Here is a 19,571-nt window from a genome sequence, read left to right as displayed (position 1 = left end):
CCCTTATAGCACATAGGCATCCCCCTTTACAATGAACATAGATATGCCAGCATACCCACAAGGCTGCAGTAACCCTTCTCTGTTGAGTGGGTCTGGTAGGTAGCCCTGGTTTGTCTTACATCTCTTAGCCACTACTTAGAATTCTTTGCAACTTGCCTTTATTGTACCATGACTAACCACAGGCCCTCCTATATTTGCCTTATTCAGTTTCCTCAAGGGCACTGACCAGGCCGCAAGAGTCATCCTCTGTACACTACCTCAGTTTAAAGCATTAATTCACTTTACCCTGCAGAAATTTACATTTCTGTACCACAAACTGTGCAACACATAAGCTGGCTGTAGTAGAACTAAAGGTCTCCTAGATGAACTGCCAGGGCTGTCCTTAGGCATACATGGTTGTGTAGGGCACCTGGAAATTTGGGGCACCCCCGGGTCTTCCTATCCCCGTTCTGACCCTTCCTGCAGGCTCCCACAGCTGGCTGCTGAGCCTGGTGAGTCTTCCTCTGGAGGGGGATCGAGTAACTTAAAAGTGAAAAAGCCTTCCAGTCTGCCAGACCTATTAACACAATACTGAAACTGTAGACTTAAACGCTTGGATCTTCAGACATATATTTTTTAAAATAAATCCTTCAAAGAACCACTCTGATCTAAAATACACATTTTAATTTTAATTACTATAGTACAAAAAACTTTCTTCCAAAGTCTTCCTGTCCTTTCTGTCCATCCCTTTCTCCCTTCATCCCCATGTTAAAGTGAGCCCTTAAAGGGACAACACCCCTTTCCTGCCAGATAGTGGGTCACATGAGTTTCCCTTTCTTTACTTCTGACTATTTGATGAACTAGTTTTAAGAAACCCCTCTAGCAAAATCAGTACCTTAGTAAGATATAAAATCCTTTGTTATGCCTAAAGTCTTTGGAAACATATTTTTTAAAGTTGGTGAAATTTCATAAACATGTCTATTGTTATGGAGATCACACGAAGTAAATTAGTGTTCCCTTTGTCTAAAAGCAATGAACATTGTTATGAACACACTAAACCTCTGCGACTGATTAATTTAAAATAATGTCTTTGTTTCAGTGAGTTAAATATGTAGTAATCTGGAATGATTACTTAATGATGGCTTAAGAGTACATTTAAAATGTAAAATCAGCTTAGAAATACTGATTAAGAAAATGTCATACAGAAGAGCTGCCTCAGGTATTCCATAATATTTAAGGTTGTATTCAGCAGGACAGGTGACTTGCCTTTACTACAAAGTTTTTGCAGATAAAGCTCTGACAGACTTCAGGGTTTATCAAAAAAAACCTGTGACTGACATTTTTTTATTCCCAAGTTTAGTGCTTTTCATGAGGTACCTTCTGCATATCCACTCTTCACCTTCTGGCATGCCGTGGAAAACATGCTCCATCTTCTTTAGAAAGAAATTGCAGAAGAGTGATTTTTTCAAATGTCATTTGCTTTATTTGGGTTCAGGGATTTGGCTGGAAGGGGGGAGAGCAGGGAGGTGAAGGGGAGAGAGTGGGAATAGGGCGGGGCTTGGGCAGAGTGGGGGCGGGGCCTGGGGCGGAGCAGGAGTGGAGTCTTGGCAGGGCCACAGGCAGAAGAGGTGGGGTGGGGAGCCAGGCTCCCCAAACTGCAGCTTGACCCACCGCCCATGACAGCAGGTAAGAGTGGGTTGGCTCCCGCACACCCAGTGCACGCTACAGTCTCTTTAGGCAGGGGCTGTATTCACAGAGGCGTAGTCTGCGTGAGGAAGAGGGTACGGCGGTCTCTGTGGGGAACTGTGATTCTCTGCTGCCAGGAGGCAGGCAGGGCGGCTCGGTATCCTTTGCTGTCACGTCCCTCCTCCACCCGGGCTGCGAGCCTGGGCTGCCATCGGGCATAGGGGCACCAGTTTAATAATACTGCGTAGGACCCCATAAATCCTAAGGACGGCCCTGTGAACTGCCTGACAAACTTAGACACAAAATAGTGTTTCAGCCTGTTCAGGTTTCTTCCCCACTCTGAACTTTAGGGTACAGATGTGGGGACCTGCATGGACCTGCTTATTCTTACCAGCTTTGGTTAAAAACTTTTCCAAGGTACAAACTTCGCCTTGTTCTTGAACCATATGCTGCCACCACCAAGCGTTTTAAACAAAGAACAGGGAAAGAGCCCACTTGGAGACGTCTTCCCCCAAAATATCCCCCCCAAGCCCTACACCCCCTTTCCTGGGGAAGGCTTGATAAGAATCCTCACCAATTTGTACAGGTGAACACAGACCCAAACCCTTGGATCTTAAGAACAATGAAAAATCAATTAGGTTCTTAAAAGAAGAATTTTAATTAAAGAAAAAGTAAAAGAATCACCTCTGTAAAATCAGGATGGTAAATACCTTACAGGGTAGTCATATTCAAAACTTAGAGAATCCCTCTAGGCAAAACCTTAAATTACAAAAAGACACAAAAACAGGAATATACATTCCATCCAGTACAGCTTATTTTACCAGCCATTAAACAAACGGAAATCTAACGCATTTATAGCTAGATTACTTACTAACTTTACAGGAGTTGTAAGACTACATTCCTGATCTGGTCCCAGCAACAGCATCACCCAGACGGAAGAACCCTTTGTTCCCCGCCCCCTCCAGCTTTGAAAGTGTCTTGTCCCCTCATTGGTCATTTTGATCAGGTGCCAGCGAGGTTATCTTAGCTTCTTAAGCCTTTACGGGTGAAAGGGTTTTGCCTCTGGCCAGGAGGGATTTTATAGCACTGTATACAGATAGGTGGTTACCCTTCCCTTTATATTTATGACATGGCCCAAAGTTGGAGATCAGTACACAAGAGCAGGCTATATAGGTTGAATAGTAGATGATGATAAAAACTTGATTGGGGAGCTCCCACAAGCTAGCACTGCATCTTCCTCCCTCTCTGCCTTCAGACCTGCAAGGCTGGGGCCTGCTTCTCAGGGGAAGGGCTTCCCTTTTCAGGAACCTCCTTGAGCCACGTGACGTACACAGCAGCAGCAAAAAGCTGGAACAGCAGCAGGGCCTGAGCCCCAGCTAGCGCCATGAAACCCCCACTGAGTTCAGAGAGGTGAAGCCAAACCCAGGTCTGGAGCAGAAACAAGCTGAGGCCACCAGCCAGAAGTGCAGCCGAGAGGCCCAGCACCACAAGGGTCACTTCCCAGGCCTCTCTGGTGTTTGCACATTGGGCCTGTATGATTAAAAAGGGGGAGAAGCTACAGAGGACCTGGACAGTGTATACACAGAGCCTTGCCAGGACTAGCTCAACCTGGCCAACCCCCATGTCCATCAGGTCCTTGAATTCTAGGCACTGCAGCTCTCCAGCCATCTGGTTCCACAGGCAGAAGTTGTAGAAGCCGATTCTTTTGTGGGGCAGGTTGATGATGTTTCCAGCATTCCACATCAGGGCATACAGCATCAAGAAAAAGGACCCTCCAGCCAGGAGGAGCATGGTCCAATAGAGCCGGCACGCCCCAGTTTTCTGCTGCAACAGACCCATTCTAGTTTCCACACTAGCTCCTCAGGACCACGGTCTCACTGTCCTCAAAGAGACCTGCTGTGAGACATGAATGGGGAGAGCCCTCAGTTTCAGTGTTCATGCCAGTAATCCCACTGCTTCCTCCATGCCCAGGTAACACACTGATTGAGGAAGTGGTGTAGCTCCTTCACATGGCTGGTCCACTAGAGGATAACAGCTTACTAGTGCTCAGAGACTTTAAGGTCAGAAGGGACCATCGTGATCACTGAGTCTGACCTCCTGCACACTGCAGGCCACAGAACTCACCCAGCCACTCCTGTAATAGACCCCTCACCTCTGGCTGAGTTAGTGAAATCCTCAAATTTAAATTTAAAGACTTCAAGTTACTATGAATCCACCATTTACTCTAGTTTAAACCTGCAAGTGACCCCTGCCCCATGCTGCAGAGGAACGTGAAAAAGCCCCAGGGTCTCTGCCAATCTGACCCTGGAGAAAATTCCTCCCCGACCCCAGATCTGGTGATCAGTTAGACCCTGAGCATGTGGGCAACACCCACCCACTGGAAAGAATTCTCTGTAGTAACTCAGAGCCGTCCCCAGCTAGTGTCCCATATCCAGCCGTTGGAGATTTTTGCTCCTGGCAGTTGCCAGTGGGCCACATGCCATTGTAGGCAGTCCCATCATATTATTGCTTCTTTTGCTAAAGGGGGCAGTTTGGTTGCTGAAGGGATGGGGTCTGTAGTGTGGGCTCAAGAGCCCAAATTCGAAGGCTGCTGACTGCTTATATGAGGGGCTGTTACACGCACTATTAGTTTCCTGCATGTGGCAAATAGGGATTTTACTTCTTCTGGAAACAAGCAAGGGAAGAAATGAGCAAATTCTGTGAATTAACCAGGGGAACATTTAAACGTTAAACTAGAAGCAAACAAGAGTTCCTGACCCCAGCACTGGGCTGCAGGTACAAAGGTTAAAATTCCAGCTGCCTGTGAAGTGGGGCTCCCGTTCGAAATGTGACTAGAAATACCCTCGCAGGGTTCTGTTCTCACCAATCCCACAGCCAATTTGCTCCGGTGACGAGCCAGGAGACGGTTGTTCTACTGGCCAGCCCCACACATGCCACCTGGGATCTGCAGCTCAGCCTGTGCTCGGCCTTCCTCTCATCAGTACCAGTAATGACGAGTCTGGCTGACAATGTATGAGACAGACCAGAGGCTTTGGCCCCCTCCCGTAGCTCTGCTGGCTGGGCAGTGCTCACTGGAGGACAAACAGGGCTGCAGCAGGAGGGGCTAACACACGTCTTTGTGACATGAGGCAGAGTCACTTGTCTGACTGTAACCCTGCTGGAGGGCTGCCATCCTAGAGACAGAGGCTGAGGGAACTGAGGGGGCAGCACAGTTAAGCTGCTTTAGGGCATTTTCAGTTTTTCCAGTGCCCACCCCCGCAGTGACGCTGCCAAGAACTGGAGGTCATCACATGCATTTTGCCTCATTTGAAGGCCCAGCAATATGGGACCTTACGGGGATGGGGGAAGGGACCAGGAATACCAGAGCATAACCTCACATTGGAAACTGACACCCATTTCACTGTTCCACAACTCCTCCTTCTGTATTTCTGGGGGGGGGGGGGACAAGAGGAAATGAGCAGAGACACCCACCATCAGCAGGGGAACTCTAGAGATAATCAACACGCTTCCTCCAGCCACTTGTAAGAGCAGTAAAGGCAAATGGGCCAGGTTCTGACTTTTGTACACATGTACACGCCCTCTCCCCAGATTGACGTCCTCCAGGGACGTACAGCCAAAGGAGGGGGGCGGAATTTGGCTCCATGGGAGAAAGGGTATGGATTGTCTCTACCTATTCAACTCATGCCTTATTGGCCAGGTACCCAGCCACCAAGAGTGAAAGTGAAAGTGCCTCACTGGACAAACATGCTCACATGATCCACTTGATACAGTGCCAATAGTTATAACCATGACACGTTATTATGGACTTAATCTGAAACAAACAAACAAACACTAAAAGAAGCAGCTCTTAAGCAAAATGGTCACTGTGAGGAGGAGAGGAGTGAGCGTTGCCTAGCTTCAACCTAAAGGTCTCTGTCAGGGACCTTCTAGATACAAACTTTTCTTGGCTGGACTAGGGGTCAGTTATTAGGCCAGTTAGTTGCCAAGTTTGATAGTGTGAAAGTCTTGGTGTCATTTACTGTAAATGCCTATATTGGCATCCGATGAAGTGAGCTGTAGCTCACGAAAGCTCATGCTCAAATAAATTGGTTAGTCTCTAAGGTGCCACAAGTACTCCTTTTCTTTTTGCAAATACAGACTAACACGGCTGTTACTCTGAAATTGGCAGCACTGTCTCCTCCCAGGGAAAGCATTTTTGATTTCAGTTCTGGTGAAAATAAGCATGAATCCTGGGAAAACCAACACAAGAGGTGGGATTCCTATTGCCTGAAGTGGCAATTAGGTGCCTATCTTTCTCTCCTGAATCTCAATGGAGGGAACTAAACAATCTGACTATGGCCCCGAGACCCCAAGGAGACAGGTGCTATGGGAATCAACCTGCAGTCTCTCTTGTTCAGCCTTACTTGGCAGACTTCACTGGCGACTTCTCTCTTAGCTCCTTAGCTTCCTTTCAGCTGTGTTTTTGTGGCTTGTGGTTTAGGCTGAAAAACAAAAGCAGAGGTAAAAGGTGAGGTAAAAGCAGGCCTACGCAGGGAAAAGGATCAGCAAGATCCGCTGCCTCAGCCTCTCAAGGATAGGGTGACCAGATGTCCCGATTCCATAGGGAGTGTCCCGACATTTGGGGCTTTTTCTTATATAGACTCCTATTATTCCCCACCCAGTCCCAATTTTTCATACTTGCTGTCTGGTCATCCTGCTCAAGGTTGTCTTGCTGGTTGGGTCTGCATGTAGGTATCAACAAGGGACTGGGAGTGAGCGGGGGTCTGCCTACGCCGTGCTTAGCTTTGAACACTTCAGAGAGAGAGCATTTGCCTCTTCAAGCATAGTTAAGGATAAGATTACGTTACGGATTCTGTGACTTTCAGAGACCTCCGTGACATTTTCCAGCTCCGGGGTGGCAGGCTGGGTCTGTCGGCTGACGGGGGCTTTGGAGCTCTGAGCTGCCGTGGGCACAGGGGGCCAGGTGTCGGATCCCCTCCTTCTGCAGTGGGGCTCGGGCTCTCATCCCCGCCTCCCCACTTGGGCTCCAGTCCTCCCCCTGTCAATCCCATTTTGTCACAGTTCTTTTTAGTAAAAGTCAGGAACAGGTCAGGGCTTCTGGGAATGTTTGTTTACTGCCCGCAGCCTGTCCCTGACTTTTACTAAAAATAACCATGACAAAATCTGAACCTCAAGCATAGTCCCTGGAGTGTATTCCCTTGGCGGGGTATCCTCCCCTATGTATCCACCACTCAGTTTAACAGATCCACCCTCAGACATTTGGTTCTGGCAATGAGGACTTTGAATCATAGAGTATCAGGGTTGGAAGGGACTGCAGGAGATCATCCAGTCCAACCCCCTGCTTAAAAAGCAGCACCAATCTCCAATTTTTGCCCTGATCCCTAAATGGTCCCCTCAAGGATTGAACTCACAATCCTGGGTTTAGGAGGCCAATGCTCAAACCACTGAGCTATCCCTCCCCCCTTCCCTGAACTCCCTTTGGATCCTGCCATCACCACTCCATTGGCTGTTACCACTGAGCAATGCGGGACAGGTGCTGTCTCGTGTCTCCCAGCGCCTGATGGTTATCGCGTGGGGAGGGGATACAGTTAAAGCCTCTAAACCACAAGCTCAAACCATGTTTTAAGTGTATCATGGTGGGATGGCTGGGCTGGGCTGGGCTGGGCTGTGCTCAGGGCGTGGGTGCAGCACAGGTGGTTCCTGGGAATCCTCAGTGCTTCCAGCCCCTGTGCTGAGAGCCCAGGACAGGGAGCTGAACCAGACGGTGCTCAGAGCCTGTAAGCGGGTCTCTTTGCTAACCAACAGGCCACAAGCCATCTTTCAGCCATTGACAAAGGCTTAGCACCTACAGTGTAGGCACCCCCTTCCCTCCCCCCAGCCCGGCTCACCCACTCTTCGGGGGTGAGGGGCCCCAGTTCTCTCAGCATTACCCCTAGATCATCAATACCTCACTTCTGCTTCCGCATGCTTCGCTTAGAGATCTGGCGAAGCCTGAATGTGCTCCTGCGCTTGTCAGTGGGGTCCAGTGCACTGTAACAAACACAACCATGCAAGCAGCTCAGAAGTGGGTGAAAGCCAGAGCCGGGGGCGGGGAGACTACAGGGCAGGTACTTGGTTGACTAGATTAATAGTTCCCAATTGATTTCCACCTGGGATGCACTGTCACCCTCCCCAAAAGACCCTGGTTTCTTGCTGCAGCCTGCCCCATCCAAAGGGGGATGGGACTTGGGGTTCTGGGCCTGTCATGGGGTGGGGCAGGAGCTGGGCCAGGGAGCGGGGGCCAGGCTGGCAGCCTGGGTTGGGCTGGTGTGGGAGCAGATACCAGCCTGGTGGCCGGAGAAGGGCTGGTGTGGGAGTGGGTGCCGGGCTGGAGGCCTGGGACCGGCTGGCATGGGAGCGGGCATGGGGCTGCCGGCCTGAGGAAGGCTGGTGTGGGAGCGGGTGCTGGGCTGGCAGCCTGGGGAGGGCTGGCGTGGGAGTGTGCATGGGGCTGGTGGCCTGGGGAGGGCTGGTGTGGCAGCCGGCGCTGACAGAGGGTGTATTTAGTTATGAGATCATAATTTGGCTTGGCTGGATTCGATTTAAAGGCTAGAGGTTGGTAACGTCGATTTCAGCTGACGTACTGACATCAACACACAGGAATTGGATGGGTAACATCTGGCAGGAGCGGAGCCTTCCCCCCTTTCTGCCTACAGTGATCGGGTGGCACCAGCCCCACAGCAGCACAGCCCCACTCTCTCCCTCCTACCGCGAAAGGTAGAGTGACCAGACGTCCCGTTTTTAAAGAGACAGTCCCGTATTTAAGCCCTCCAACAGGTGTCCCGACTTTTTCTTAAAAATGGGCAAATTGTCCTGTATTTTCTGCCTCCCCTCAATCAGTACTGGCAAGTCCTGCTGCTGGCCGGATCCTTGCTCACCAGCCGCCCGCCCACCAGTGGGGGGGTCCAGTGGCTGATGATGGAGGTGGGTGTGCAAGGCTGGTGGCGGAGTGACGTTGCAGGGCACGGGGCAGGGCAGCTCCCTCTGCCAGTCCGTCAGCGCAGTCCCCGCTGTGTGCCGGCTCTCTGCCAGCAGGGCCCTGTCCCCCATCCTGTTTCCGGCTGGCACTTGCTGCAAGCTGCAGTGTCTGATAAGTGGGCAGGCTCCAGGCAGTGGTCAGTTACGTGTAGCCTCTGTTGCTCACCCATCGGCCCTTTACATGCTCCCCCCTCCCACTGCTTTGCCCCCCCCCCAGCCCCTCTGCTCCTCCATATCCCCACTGGCGGAGCTCGTCCCGCTCCCAGCACTCTGCGGAGAACCAGCCCTTGGTCAGAGCACTCAACTCACCAGCAGCCTGGCCAGCATGCTCCTTCCTTCCCCCACTGCCTCTGGCTGGGCAGGCACCCTGGGAAAGCCCAAGACAACTCCGGCTCGGGGTGCTGGCCATGAGGTGCTGAGACCTGCATGTGATGTCAAGCTAGTTCAAGCCCTGACTCTGCAGGCTCCACAGCAGCCCCCCAGGCAGGTGCTTAGCACCCTCTTCACCTGTGCTCCCCCCCCACCGCCCTGAGTCCTTCCCCCAGGGAGAATGGGGCTGCTTTGTCCCCTAGGCACTCCCCACCCACTGAGCCACCTCTCTGGCTGGGCTCCGCTGCAGAAGCCCCTGCAGTCAGGTTCCCTGGGCCCTGATGCACAATGAATCCTTAGGGTTTAACCTCTTCCTGCCCGCGCTGTAGCTGGGGGATAAGAGGTGGCTGGGTTATGTCGGTGGCCAGCAGCAGCCTGGAGGTGTTAGCTGCCTTTTGATACCGTGCAGGCAGGAACCAGGAAGGGACAAGCTGCTTCCAGCCACAGGGGAGGTGAGGGGGAGGGATGAGCTCTGCAAAGACACAGGCAAGGTCATCCCTTCCCCCGCCCCACTTCCCCCCACCCTGTGGCTGGAAGCAGCTCCTATCCCTTCCTTCCTGCACAGTGCCAAAGCTCCTGCTGGCCATGTTCTGGCAGAACCCTGGCAGAAATCGGAGGGGGGGGGATCTGACCCTGCATGCCCCCCCTCCCCCTCCACACACACATTGCCTCGGAAGACACGGCACCAGGTACTGGAAGACGCGGGTCTGTTCCGGGAGCCCAGCCAGGCATAGAGGGCGGAGAGCGCTGGGCAGGGAGGGAGGGTTGATTGGTTGGTTCCCCTCCCCCACCCCGTGTGAGAGAGAGATATGGGGGGGCGTGTGTGTGACCTCTTCCTGTATGTGTGTGTGTGGGGGGATAGGGGTGTGTTTGTCACCCCTCCCCATATGGACCCTAAAGCCTTAGAGATAAGAAGGTAAATAAGAAGAATCCAACTATGCAGTATTTCTTTTTAATGGGGGCTCAGTTAACTTGATGTTAATTTTAACATTTGTACTGCCTAGTTCTGACTGATTGCCGTTGAACTCACTTGAATAAGAGTAATTTTACCAGGTGTCCCATATTCAGCATAGGGAAATATGATCACCCTAGTTAAAGGGCGGTTCTCTCTCGCCAAGGCATTTTGGGGTTCTGTAATTATGCAATCTTATTTTCTCCTGTAATGATTTTCAAGTGAAATGTGCACTGTTTACAAATAGAAGCTGTTGTTTTCTAGTGGTCAGATCTGTGAACTCACTCTGGGATCTGAAAGGCAAACTGGGTTCTTTCTGGCTCAGATCCATATCTGTAGCCCTAAGGACATCACTGGTGTAACCTGGGGAAGATTTTTGTCTGCAGCCGGAATGTAGCTACCTACTGATCTGTGGATTAGCCGCTCTCTCATGGCTGCATTATCTCTGTGGCGCTAATCATAAAAAATTAAGGTACGTCTTCCTCACACAAATAATCCCATTGACTTCACTGGGCATAGCAGTCATACAGGGCCAGACCCAAATCCCATGGACATTAAACGGTTCGTTTCAGACTCTCCTAGCGTAACTAGGCTGAATCCAGTTTCTTCATTTCCTTTGCTATCACACAAGACTTTCCAGAACATCTGATGCAATATGACCCCTTGTGCTACCAGCTAATTTTGTGTAAATTGATTCAGCTGCTTAATAATTAAAAGAGGTTCCATTTTTAACAGAGGAGAAAACCTCAGTTTTTAATTTGAAGTGTTTTGGATGGGATCCATGACAGGACTCAGGTGTTGCAACACTGAGCATCACAGCCCTTAACTTTTATATGCCTAGAAAATCCCAGGAACAATACTGCAATCCACAAAGCTTGAGTGAGGGGCCTCAGTTCCCTACGCATTGAATGGGGAGAGATGGGATCCTTAGAGTGGGACCCAAAAAAGCCAGCTTGCTAAGCAGGGAGCCACCTAAGCTAGCCAAGGTGAGATGCCAATAAGAGGGGTGTGTGCTAAGAATGCCCACTCTCTCAGAGATAGGCACCTACATCCAGGCTGTGGGGAGGTGCCTAGCGCTGCTAGCTATCCATGACAAAGAACCTGCTGCCTGGAGTCAGGCAGCTTAGGCACCTAAGCCACTTCTTGAGGAAAGGAGTTAGGTGCCTGCCTTGCTCCGCATAGAACAGCCAGAGGAATTGCCTGGGAGGAGGGAGACCCTGGTTCAATTCCCCTCCATGTCAGAAGCAGAGAAAGGGTTTGACCCCAGCTCTTAGGAGAGGGCTGTAACCACAGAACTATGGGCTATTCTGAGGTGGGGCTTGTCAAGGTTCCTTCCCCACTCTGAACTCAAGGATACAGATGTGGGGACCTGCATGAAAACCTCCTAAGCTTACTTTTACCAGCTTAGGTTAAAACTTCCCCAAGGTACAAACTATTTTACCTTTTGCCCTTGGACTTTATCGCTGCCACCACCAAACATCTAATGGGGATATAATTGGGAAAGAGCCCGTTTGGAAACGTCTTTCCCCCCAAAATCCTCCCAAACCTTACACCCCCTTTCCTGGGGAAGGTTTGATAAAAATCCTCACCAATTTGTACAGGTGAACACAGACCCAAACCCTTGGATCTTAAGAACAATGAAAAAGCATTCAGATTCTTAAAAGAAGAATTTTAATAGAAGAAAAAGTAAAAAGAATCACCTCTGTAAAATCAGGATGGTAAATACCTTACAGGGTAATCAGATTCAAAACATAGAGAATCCCTCTAGGCAAAACCTTAAGTTACAAAAAGACACAAAAACAGGAATCTACATTCCATTCAGCACAGCTTATTTTCTCAGCCATTTAAAGGAATCAGAATCTAACACATATCTAGCTAGATTACTTACTAAGTTCTAAGACTCTATTCCTGTTCTGTCCCTGGCAAAAGCATCACACAGACAGAGCTGACCCTTTGTTTCTTCCCCCCCGCTCCAGCTTTTGAAAGTATCTTGTCTTGTCATTGGTCATTTTGGTCAGGTGCCAGCGAGGTTATCCTAGCTTCTTAACCCTTTACAGGTGAGAGGATTTTTCCTCTGGCTAGGAGGGATTTTAAAGGTGTTTACCCTTCCCTTTATATTTATGACAGGGCTCCATCAAGGTCTCCTGTTGAAGCTGTTCCACTGTGGAGAAATAATGAAAGCATATTGGAGCATGGGGACTGGAGCTGGGGTCCCCTGCCTCTCGGGTGGGTGCTCGAAGCACTGGACTACAAAGTCATTCTCTCTCTCCAGCACACCGACTGTTCAAGTGTTTCAACACAGTGGAACAGGGGCAGACCCCTGCTCAAAGCCTTTCTCCCCCTCTGGCAGAAAGGGGAGCACTGAACCTGGGCCTCCCACATCCCACGCAAGCACTCTAGCCTCTGGGCTAAAAGCATAAGGTGGACACTTCTGCCACCCCCACCCGATCAGGCCCCACATGTGAGTTAGGCTGCTCAGAGGCCGAAGGCCTGTCTTCCCTGGTTAGGGACTCACTCTGGGGCTTAGGCATCCGGACACATATAGGGAGGCAGCAGCGTGTGAGTCAGAGGCAGAACCATAGAGGTGTTGGATCATATTAAAGAAGTTCTGTATTAAAATCACAAATGAGTTTGATTCCCTGTAGTTTAAATTCCAGGGTATTACTAATTAAGAGGTCTCTTGGTTTTTGGTACTGTTTCTCTCCCTCTATGTGTGAAACTTGCAAGCTGCTAATTGTGTTAGTACATTCTAAGACAGAGTCTGTTCTCAAAGCAATCCTTTGTAACAACAACTACTCACACAGAGAGAGACTCAAAGCAATACTCTGTAACAACAGAAACAGCACCCAGAGACTCCGCTCCCTTTTGTTGTATTCATCTCGCTTTGTTAACAATTGTGATTAAAATAGAGATAGAGGATGTATGTGGATGGATGCTTGGTGTGGATAATAACTGAATGATCAGGGAGGTGCCAGCCTAAGAATCCAGTGTCCATCGGCTGAAGAAGGCGTCAAATGGAAATAACCAGATGACCCCCGGAGGGCAGACTGGAATCCACCCAACAGCCTCAAGAATGGGAGAACCAAAGAACAAGATAACATCTGGCAACACGGAGCTGTCAGGAATGTGCCATCTGCTGATTGATTCAGCAACAGCATGATGAAGCAATTCCCATAGACTGGCATAGGAAGAAATTCCTATAAAAATGGACTCTAGAAAGTGAGAATTTTGGGGTCTGATTCTGCAAACCAACTTCCAGGAGCATCAGATGAGCATCTGACAAGGCCCTGCTCCCTCCTCACGTCCAGGCCACCTGGCCAGTGGCTTGGCATGAGCAACTCTAAGGCTGGTAACTATGACAACAACTTTGCAGAACCCGTGTGTGTGTGTGAATAAATATGAGATTGAATGGAATGTTATAGCTATAACTAACTGCTTACTATAATTCTTTCTGTATTCACAATAAATGTGGCTTTTTGCCTTTTCCCCTTTAATAAGATCCTGCTGGTTTTTATTTTATTGGTATAACAGAGATGAGGAAACTTTTGCTCTGAACATGTAGGTGGGAATGAGATTAGGTGCCTAAAGGATTTGGGGGGGGGTGGGTTCTGGATCACAGTGGATCCAACACTGGATCTAAACCCCAGAATTAAACCCCTTTGTAGATCTGGGCCTTAACGATCACTTGTAACATGAAAACTAAAAATAATGGGGGCTGATTATGCTCTCAGTTACTCTGTTTTTTCATGGTTATAATACGCCACTGAAATCAATGGAGTTGCCCTAGTGCAAAAGAAAAATCAGGCCGAGGAGATGTGAACACTGATAGGGACATTTGGTAATATACTAATAGGACAAATGCGGATAACCAAATTTTTATTTTCTCAATCAATTCAACTGACATCCTCAAGTGGAAATCTAATCCATTGCAAAAAGAGAGCGTGGAAAGTAGTTTCAGGTGCTTCACCTACTCTCTGGAGCCCAATTACCTATTTCTGTGATTCTTTTCAGTCACATTTTTTCCCATTTAAAAATGTTGCTTTCTCTCCCCTCTTGCTGGGCAAAAATCTCATGCAAACAACAAAGGAAGCTGACCAAACAGAGAGTACTGCCAAATTCACCAAGTAAACAACAGGGGAAACTGACTATGATGAAACGAACTATACCCATAATGCTCTCAAATACACAAAGGAATCAAACTGAAAAAATAAATATATTTCTCCCGGATCTCTTTGCATTAGACTGATTTTAGGCATTCCATATATAACAGCAATAGGTAAACAATTCAGACAGAAGTAGGGTTTTTAAGTTGATAGTGTCCCTTTAAAAGACTCAGGAAGGAATGGACTCCGTGTTTTGCATGCACAGTATAATCTCAAAGTGACATTGCTCCCAGCCCACCAGAAGGGTACTTACATGAGGACCACCATTGTGCTGATTGCTGAACCCGAAAAGAAACACCAGCAAGAGGAAGCACTTGAAGTCTTGTTCAGTTTATCCTCTTTAATACGGTTCAACAGCCCTGTCTCGGATAGAGTGTGAGAGCAAAACTCGAGCCTGTCCTCCTCTGAAGCTATGTAGTTATGCTGATAATCTTTGCCACAACACAGCAGATTTCACTTTCATTTTGACTGTTTGGGACTTCCCACACAATAATGGTTCTAGGTCAGATGAATGTTCCCAATCCCACGCCCTATTGTTGACTGATTTACAAGACAAATTTACCACGTAGCTGGGGTGCTCAGGCAGATTTGCATTTATTTCCTCGGTTGCCACTAAAAAGGGGGTTACTTGCTAAGAGTAAAGCAGGATTCCACTAGAAACTTTTGCCAGTATAGCAATGTCAGTTATGGTTGTGATGCTTTTACAACTTTTCTATACCAGCAAAAGCCCTAGTTTAGATAGTTATACTGGCCTAAAAGTGCTTTTGCTGGGGTACCTTATTTTGCTTGGGGAACAGATATAAGCTATGCTGGCAAAAGCACTTTTGCTGGTATAAGCTGTGTTCACAGTAGGAGGGTTTGGACTATAGCTATACTATTCTAGCTTTTCTAGTATAGGCCCTGACCTGATTCCTGACTCACATTGACCCGCTTTCCTTCAGATCCCAACTTTCAGTATAGCTTCTGGTGGTTCTGAGTGTCTGCCCTTCACACACACACAAACACACCCATTGTCTATGAAATTCTCGGTCTCTTAGGAACTGTGCACACCACACAGTGGCTATCTGCCAACTATTTCTCAGAAAAGTTCCATGTGGCTAGGCAGGTAACTAGTGCGGTGTGGAGGCAATGACATGAAGGAGAACAATACCTACCTCAAAGAACTGTGCCGAGGATTAGTTCTAGAATCTATTTAAAGTGCTCAGATTGTGTAAATAAGTGTACAGATTATTTTTACCTTCAACAGAATCAGTCAGGAGATGAGATCAGAGCCCCAGAAAAAAGCAGCAATTACACCAGCTTTTTGAACTCTGATACTTCCAGTCTTCATCAAGTCACCCAAAACTATGCAAAATCAGAGAGTGGTAAAAAGAGGGTGTTTTAGCTTTAGGACCTTGGGATCATTAGTCACAGCAAAGAATATACACAGAATTGATTTGCTTACAGTGTAGAATGAGCATGGACTATGAAATGGAATTCTAACCTGTTCCCCATTCACACTAACAGATCATTTACACACACAAGTGGAAGAATTAAGTGCCTTGAAGCAAAAATATTAATTCACCTTTTTGACTCAAATTTGTACACAAATTTGTTGAAGAAAGCACCCTGAGCTCACCATGATCAGAATTCAGACAGCCTAGACTGGGAGCTATTTAACAGTGACCTAAAGAAGAAGATCTAAGGGCATGTCCACACTGGCAGAGTTACAGCGCAGGCAGTTACAGCACCGCTCAGAGAGCGCTGAAGGGAAACCGCTGTTGTGTGTTCACATTGACAGCTGCCTGCACAATAGTGTGTTCATACTTGCGACACTTGCAGCGGTATCTGGAGTGGTGCACTCTGGGCAGCTATCCCACAGAGCACCTCTTCCTCTTCTGCCACTAAGAGTCACATGTGGGAAGGTGGAGGGGGTCGCAGGGCATCCTGGATCCTGTCCCAGTGCCCCATGATGCATTGCTTCTCATCCCAGCAATCCCTGTGCTTCCGTCCGCATTTGGTGCCATCTTTCAACAGTTTGCGTACTGTGCGCCCTGCCCTGCCTCTTGCGGGTTGCAGGAATGGATCCCAAACTGCTGACCAATATGCTGCTCGCTCTGACCAACACATCACAAGTGGTAGTGGAGTTATTCCTTAAACTACAAAGTATTGTTCCTGGAGGGGTCTGCCTGGGAGAATAGTGTCTGGGGGGCTTATTCAGCCTGGGTTGCTGCTGCTGGGGTGAAAGCCCAGGGTGTGTGTGGGACCAGATGATGTTTGGGACAGGAATATCTGGTATGATCTGGATCCCATGGATCCAGAACCCTGATGGCTGGACCCCAGACACCATGTTGCAGTGGTCTGAAGAGCGGTCTGAAACTATGGGCCTGTGCCCGCAGGTGGCAGGGCACCCCCAAGTACTGGACACATTGTAGCAGAGACCGAGTTGACTCCTGCACAAGCAATAAAGTTAGCAAAAACCACGGGTGGCCCCTCGTGCTCCAGGTTCAGCGGGTGGGCCTGGGATATGGTGACTGAACCTAGCTGAGACCCAGCTGGTGTTGAAAGCCGCGTCCGGGTCGGGAGGAGATTTAGCAGGGGCAGCTTGGCAGCAAGCTGGTCATGCCGCACACAACAGTATCTTTGATATGTTGGTGGGGATGGTGCCTGCCATGCGGCTGCGCACATTGTTGGCAGAGTTTGTGTCAGCGGCTGCTGTGCCTGGGGAAGACCCCGTCTGGTTCGTAGAGATAATGGTTCTTCTGGCATGTTTGTGTGTCTGGAATGTGGCTGCTACAGCGGGAGAGCAGGTACCCCCGACCATAGCTCAAATAGCCCTTCCTCTGGAGGAATTGAGACTGATTGCCCAGGGTCTCCCAGTCCACATGCAGCAGGCAAAGTGGGAGGGATCCTATATGGTGGTGAACAGGGCAGGAGCAACAGTGTATATAATAGATAAAACCCTGGAGGGAAAATGGGTACACTGCAGACAACTCAAATGAGCAGGGTCTGCCGCGGTGGGAGCATGGTGCTAATTTGTTTCTAAGCTTCTATCTTTCAGCCTCCAAACCGGAACATCAGGGGAGCTGGTACCAGCTGAAGAGTTATAGAAATGCCATGGTTCTAGTGTCATGACAAAGTCTGTGTTCAGTGTTCTGTGTCTGTCTCTAGTGGGCGTCTTGTGCTAGCACTGGGTCCAGAGAAAGAGGGGATGCTACACTAGACAGGGTAAATACCTTTTCCTCTCTCTACTTCCCCCCTCTCCAACCAAATTATCTAACACATCCACCTCTATCCAAAAGACTTTGGTCCCCAATGCATCAGATTTATTTTTTGTTAGGTTCTCTAATAATCATTTTGTTGTTGATTTTTGTTATTGATACATTTGTATTGTTAGTTACATTTTCTTGTATTGTTAATCCCACACTTTCCTCTATGCACCCTGGTTCTACTTCCCCAAGCCCTGAAGGGTAGTTCATGGGCCCCCATATTTCATTATCACCCCTCTAGTGGGATTTTTGACCTTGGCCCATAATTGTAGGGCCCCGTCTTTCCGGTTTTGGATTTGTTTCCCCCCACCTCCCACCCCCAGAACTCTTAAGAACTGTTAGTAACAGGGGATTCTGCAACATTTTAGCAACTACATGTTAGTTTAAGTATCAGCAAGTTCACCAAGTTCTCTGTTACAATGTATCTTCCAAATCAGTTTCACCTTGCAGGACAACTGTGGTACTCCTACAAATCTTATTTGTTGTGTGTACTTTAAGAGGTCCTGACCTCAGTGACTTATTGTTTGATGGCTATTGCAGCATCAAACTTGAGCCTCATTTTGTTTGTTGATGTACTCAATTATTGTAATTGTAATGGTTTATTTTATATTCACCTGGTTATGATTGTTTGGTTTGTTTGCAACAGATCACCTGTGCCCTACAATGACAACCACTACTGTAATGACCACAGATCAAAGGGCGGAGTGTTGTAAGAGCAGTGGTGATCTGTATGCTCTGTATAACTGGTCTGTTCAAAAGGTCTGTTATACCTTCCTCCCCCTTTTGTCTCTTCTCCCTCTTTGAATACCTGTGAAGTGGCTTTCCCCCTCCTCCTCCCTCCTGGAATGCTTGTGGGATGAATGGGCTGCTTAAGCAGCTGGAAGATCAGAAGAGCTCCCAAGTAGACAAGGTGTCTGGGACTCTAATTAGGCAGCATTCACACACCCAATGCATGGACACTGCCCGAGGTGGAGTGTGACCAACCAGACGTGGCCAAGTCATTTCTAGCTGCAGGCTATGAGGAGCAGGTCCTTAAAAGGGGAAGGGGCCATGTGCTCAGGAGTGCACTCACAAGATTGTACCTCCTGTAAAAGTCCTTCGCCCGGACCGCCTGGCCAGTGGTTCACCGCGTTGCATTCCATCATGCCTCGGGAAGACTTACCTTCATTGCACCATCCATCACTGTGCTGTGGGACACTTATCTTGAAGGTTCCTGACATCTCCAGTGCCGTGCCTGTCCTGGAAGTGTGAGTATGTGAGTGTGACCCTCCCCCTTCTTTTGAGCTTAGCTATCAGTATAATAAATGTGCTGCTTTCTGGTGGGTCATTAGTCCTCCCTAAGCTTACTAGCTGGCCCAATTTTGGGTAACATGGGTACCTTGACAGCTGCAAGGAGCAGTTCAACAACAGGCTGAGCAAGTGCAAAATGACTGTTGCGTGTGCTTTTGGCTGTTTAAAGGCCTGCTGGTGCTGCCTATATGGGAGGCTGGACCTGGCCAATGACAATATTCCTATACTTATAGCCGCATGCTGTATACTCCATAATATTTGGGAAGGGAAGGATGAAAGCTTCACTCGGGACTGGACCATTGAGGCTCAGCGTCTGAAGGCTGCATTTGAACAACCAGGGACCAGGGCTATTAGAGGGGCATAGCATGGGGCCATAAGGATCAGGGATGCTTTGAGGCAGCAATCTGAAGCTGAAAGCCACTAATATTTGTTGCTATACTTGGGACTGCAGTGCTTGTAATGCTAGGAGGTGATTGGTCCACATGATGCAAGAGGGGCCTTAACATAATTGTATGTTGCTTTGCAGTGCTCTTTTTGTTTTCACTTAATAAAGATTGCTTCCAAACAAACACAATTCTTTTATAAAGAGACAACAACAAGAGGGGAGAGTCAAAAGAAAAAAATCCATCAGGAGAGAGGGGGATGGGGGAAGGGAAAGTCCAAGGAGGAGGAGGGGGCCTTTGGGATGCCTAAAGATTTGTGTACATCCAGGAATCATGTCTAGCCTTCACCTCTGGAGTACAATGCAGTGGGTGCTGTACTTCAGCAGGGCCAAACTGCAGAGGGATGAGCATTGAGTGTAGTGGGTAGTGGGAGTCCACAGTACTGGACTGTGAGGAGAGAGGAGTTGAATGCTGCGGGTAGAGA

The 19,571-nt window shown here is 48.6% G+C and overlaps 1 protein-coding gene across 8 annotated transcripts; it reads right to left on the bottom strand.

Annotated features, from left to right (window-relative positions):
* Positions 1 to 2,299: 2,299 nt before the first annotated feature.
* On the bottom strand, positions 2,300 to 14,607 carry TMEM140 (transmembrane protein 140). Of its 8 annotated transcripts, XM_077831593.1 has the most exons (5): positions 14,420 to 14,607; positions 8,992 to 9,104; positions 7,613 to 7,695; positions 6,069 to 6,146; positions 2,300 to 3,561 (listed from the first exon to the last, which is right to left on the bottom strand). In XM_077831593.1, exon 5 carries the CDS (start codon positions 3,502 to 3,504, stop codon positions 2,917 to 2,919), a length of 588 nt encoding a protein of 195 aa, XP_077687719.1. In that variant the 5' UTR covers positions 3,505 to 3,561; positions 6,069 to 6,146; positions 7,613 to 7,695; positions 8,992 to 9,104; positions 14,420 to 14,607; the 3' UTR covers positions 2,300 to 2,916. The 8 variants fall into 8 exon arrangements, with proteins under 8 accessions (XP_077687719.1, XP_077687717.1, XP_077687716.1 ...); XM_077831591.1 differs by lacking the exon at positions 8,992 to 9,104 and having other exon boundaries at positions 6,043 to 6,146; XM_077831590.1 differs by lacking the exon at positions 8,992 to 9,104.
* Positions 14,608 to 19,571: the final 4,964 nt, after the last annotated feature.

The sequence above is a fragment of the Eretmochelys imbricata genome, chromosome 1, assembly GCF_965152235.1.
Source record: "Eretmochelys imbricata isolate rEreImb1 chromosome 1, rEreImb1.hap1, whole genome shotgun sequence".
Lineage (NCBI taxonomy): Eukaryota > Metazoa > Chordata > Testudines > Cheloniidae > Eretmochelys > Eretmochelys imbricata.
This window is presented reverse-complemented; position numbering and strand designations above follow the sequence as displayed.